The 2,568-nt window shown below is 40.0% G+C and overlaps 1 protein-coding gene across 1 annotated transcript; it reads right to left on the bottom strand.

Moving 5' to 3' along the window:
* Positions 1-243: 243 nt before the first annotated feature.
* LOC133314519 (uncharacterized) lies at positions 244-1,955 on the bottom strand. Its single transcript, XM_061516004.1, has 3 exons — positions 1,472-1,955; positions 1,000-1,381; positions 244-772 (listed from the first exon to the last, which is right to left on the bottom strand). Exons 1-3 carry the CDS (start codon positions 1,953-1,955, stop codon positions 244-246), a joined length of 1,395 nt encoding a protein of 464 aa, XP_061371988.1.
* Between the last annotated feature and the right edge of the window lie 613 nt (positions 1,956-2,568).

Genomic DNA, 2,568 nt, shown 5'->3' with positions numbered 1-2,568 from the left:
TAGTATCTTTCAGGGTGTTGATTCCCAAGGCTCTACATACAGTCAAAGGCATCAGATTTATGCTGGCCCCCAAATCACAAAGTGTCTTCCCTACTTCCACATCTCCAATGGCAATAGGGATGCTGAAACTTCCAGGATCTTTCAATTTTGGTGGAAGCTTCTTTTGGATCAGAGCACTACACTCTTCTGTCAAAGCCATTGTCTCACCATCCTTCAATTTTCTCTTCTTAGACAGAAGATCCTTCATAAATTTGGCATAATGAGGCATGTTCTCCAGGCCTCAACAAATGGAATGTTAATCTGTAACTTCTTAAAAATATCCAGAAACCTTGCATAGTGCTGCTTCTGGATTTCCTGCTTCAACCGTTGAGGATAAGGCACTTTAGCATAAAAAGATAGGTTAATTGGCTGGTCCTGCTTGTCAGCCATCTTCTTCTTCTCCCACTTCATCAACTTCTTAGGTGAAGAACTCTTTTCAACCACTACCTCTTCTTCCTTCTTCTTTTCCTCAACTTCCTCTTCTTTATCATTTTCAACTACAACGTCTTCGACAATAACTTCCTCCTCACTTTTCTTTTCTCCCACTTTCTTCTCATCCACTTTCTTGTTCACCGGTTGGAGCACAAGCCCACTTCTTGTAATTATGGACTTGCAGTGCTCCTTTGGATTCACCATAGTATCACCAGGGAATTTTCCCTGTGGCCTCTCAGCTATCTGCCTAGACAACTGACCAATCTGTGTCTCCAAATTCTGGATGGATGCTTCCTGGTTTCTGAATGTTGTCTTAGTCTCCTACATGAAAGCAGAAGTCTCTTCCCTGAAAGAATTTGACCCCTGGATGTAATCTTGAGTAGTCTTTGATAACTGGGCAAAAGCTTTCTCCCATGCAGTAGTATCACTTGGCTATGATGAGTGTGTTGGAGGAGGATGTACAACTGATGGTTGGAACTATAACTGAACCCTGGGTGTTGATTCTTGTTCTTCCATGGTTGCACATACATATTTCGCCCCTGGTTGTTGTAATTGCTCTGGTTGTTATGGTCATACCACACTCCATTAACTTCTGCTTGTTCAGCAGGTCTCCCACAATCACAATCATCTGTAACATGGCTTTTCTCACAACTGGCACTCACAGAATTAGTGTCCACAGAAGCAACCTTATGAGAAGAAAGCTGCTTAGTGAGAGAATCAATTTGTTGTTGTTGTTGTTTCTGCACTTGCTGCATCTGGTCATTCTTAGCTAATAAAGCATCATAGCCATCCAATTTAATAATTCCCATTCTTCTCTCATTCACTGGAGCATTGTCAAACTCCTGAGATGCTAAGGACTCAAAGATGTCCAGGGCTTCCTGAGGAGTCTTGGTTGTCAATGAACCACCAGCTATGGCATTCACCAATGTCCTAGTAGTGGTTGTCAACCCCTGGAGGAAGATTGCTGCTTGATTCCACACTTTTATCCCGTGTTATGGACATTTCCTCAAGAGTGTCTTGAACCTCTCCCAGGCCTCATAGATAGACTCTAATTCTTTCTTCTTGAACCCTATAATCTCATCCTTCAACTTTGCCCTCTTGGATGCTGAAAAGAATCTGGCCAAAAACTTGGTCTGCAGGTCATCCCAAGTTGTAATACTTCCTTGTGGTAGTGACTGTAGCCATCTCCTGGCATCATCCTTCAGTGAATGAGTAAAAAGCCTCAAAAGAATGGCATCTCTGGACACTTCATTAATCTTCACAGTGTCACTTAACAGCAAGAAATTTTCAATGTGCAAGTATGGATCCTCTGCACTTGTTCCAGCAAACTGTTCTTTCTGCACCAAATGTACCAGTGCAGGCTTCAATTCGAAATTATTGGACTCTACTGTAGGTCGAACCACACTTCCAATGGGTGGAATGACAGCAGGATTCATGTAATCTCCCAGTGTCCTCTGTGGTGGTTGCACATGGTTTTCTGCCATATTCTCTTCTTGTACTGTAGTACTTGGTTCATCACTTGGATCCTCCCTTTCCAATAATTGCCTTCTTCTGGCTGCCCTCCTGTTCCTTCTGTCCTTTCTAACTCTCGGTCAAACAACAAAGAAGTTGAATCAAAAATACCTTGCATACACCAGAATTAAAATGGAACAAAAATTCATACAAAAAAAATATAAAATACTGAAAATAAAAGATTCAATCTTAACAACTAATGGTGTATGTCAATGTTGAAAAACAAATTCCCCGACAACGGCGCCAAAAACTTGTTGCCAGATTAGCAAGTGTACTAGTCAAACAAGTAATAAAATGATGAGTAAATATCGTTGCCACGAGGAATTGTGTCAAGCACTGATTAACCAAATATTGTTAAGTTGAATCAACCAAAAGATTATGAATTGCATTTATTTCTTGTCACCAGAAATTAAATTTTAATTAAAATTAAAGAATTGATAAACAGATAAAGTGTGAATATAATTTAAAACAAGTAGTCAGATGTCAATTTCCCTCAAGAATGAATTTATGGATGAACCAATTTCCATGATGAATATCTACTATGTAATGTTGATCAACCTTTTTCTTATCATCAAGATGTAATGT

This window comes from Gastrolobium bilobum, unplaced genomic scaffold (genome assembly GCF_033153095.1).
Source record: "Gastrolobium bilobum isolate Gb01-03AN ecotype WA unplaced genomic scaffold, APGP_CSIRO_Gbil_v1 utg19421, whole genome shotgun sequence".
In the NCBI taxonomy this organism is placed as follows: Eukaryota; Viridiplantae; Streptophyta; class Magnoliopsida; order Fabales; family Fabaceae; genus Gastrolobium; species Gastrolobium bilobum.
The sequence above is the reverse complement of the archived record's forward strand: the minus strand, read 5'-3'. Positions and strand labels throughout refer to the sequence as shown.

What these genes read in the sequence shown, in the direction of transcription:
- LOC133314519 (XM_061516004.1), bottom strand. Translation starts at nt 1,955, where the DNA reads ATGGCAGAAAACCATGTGCAACCACCACAGAGGACACTGGGAGATTAC. An exon ending in CAAGACACTCTTGAGGAAAT is followed by an intron (nt 1,382 to 1,471) that starts GTCCATAACACG and finishes TGAATGCCATAG; the next exon opens with CTGGTGGTTCATTGACAACC. An exon ending in AACAACCAGGGGCGAAATAT is followed by an intron (nt 773 to 999) that starts GTATGTGCAACC and finishes GACAACATTCAG; the next exon opens with AAACCAGGAAGCATCCATCC.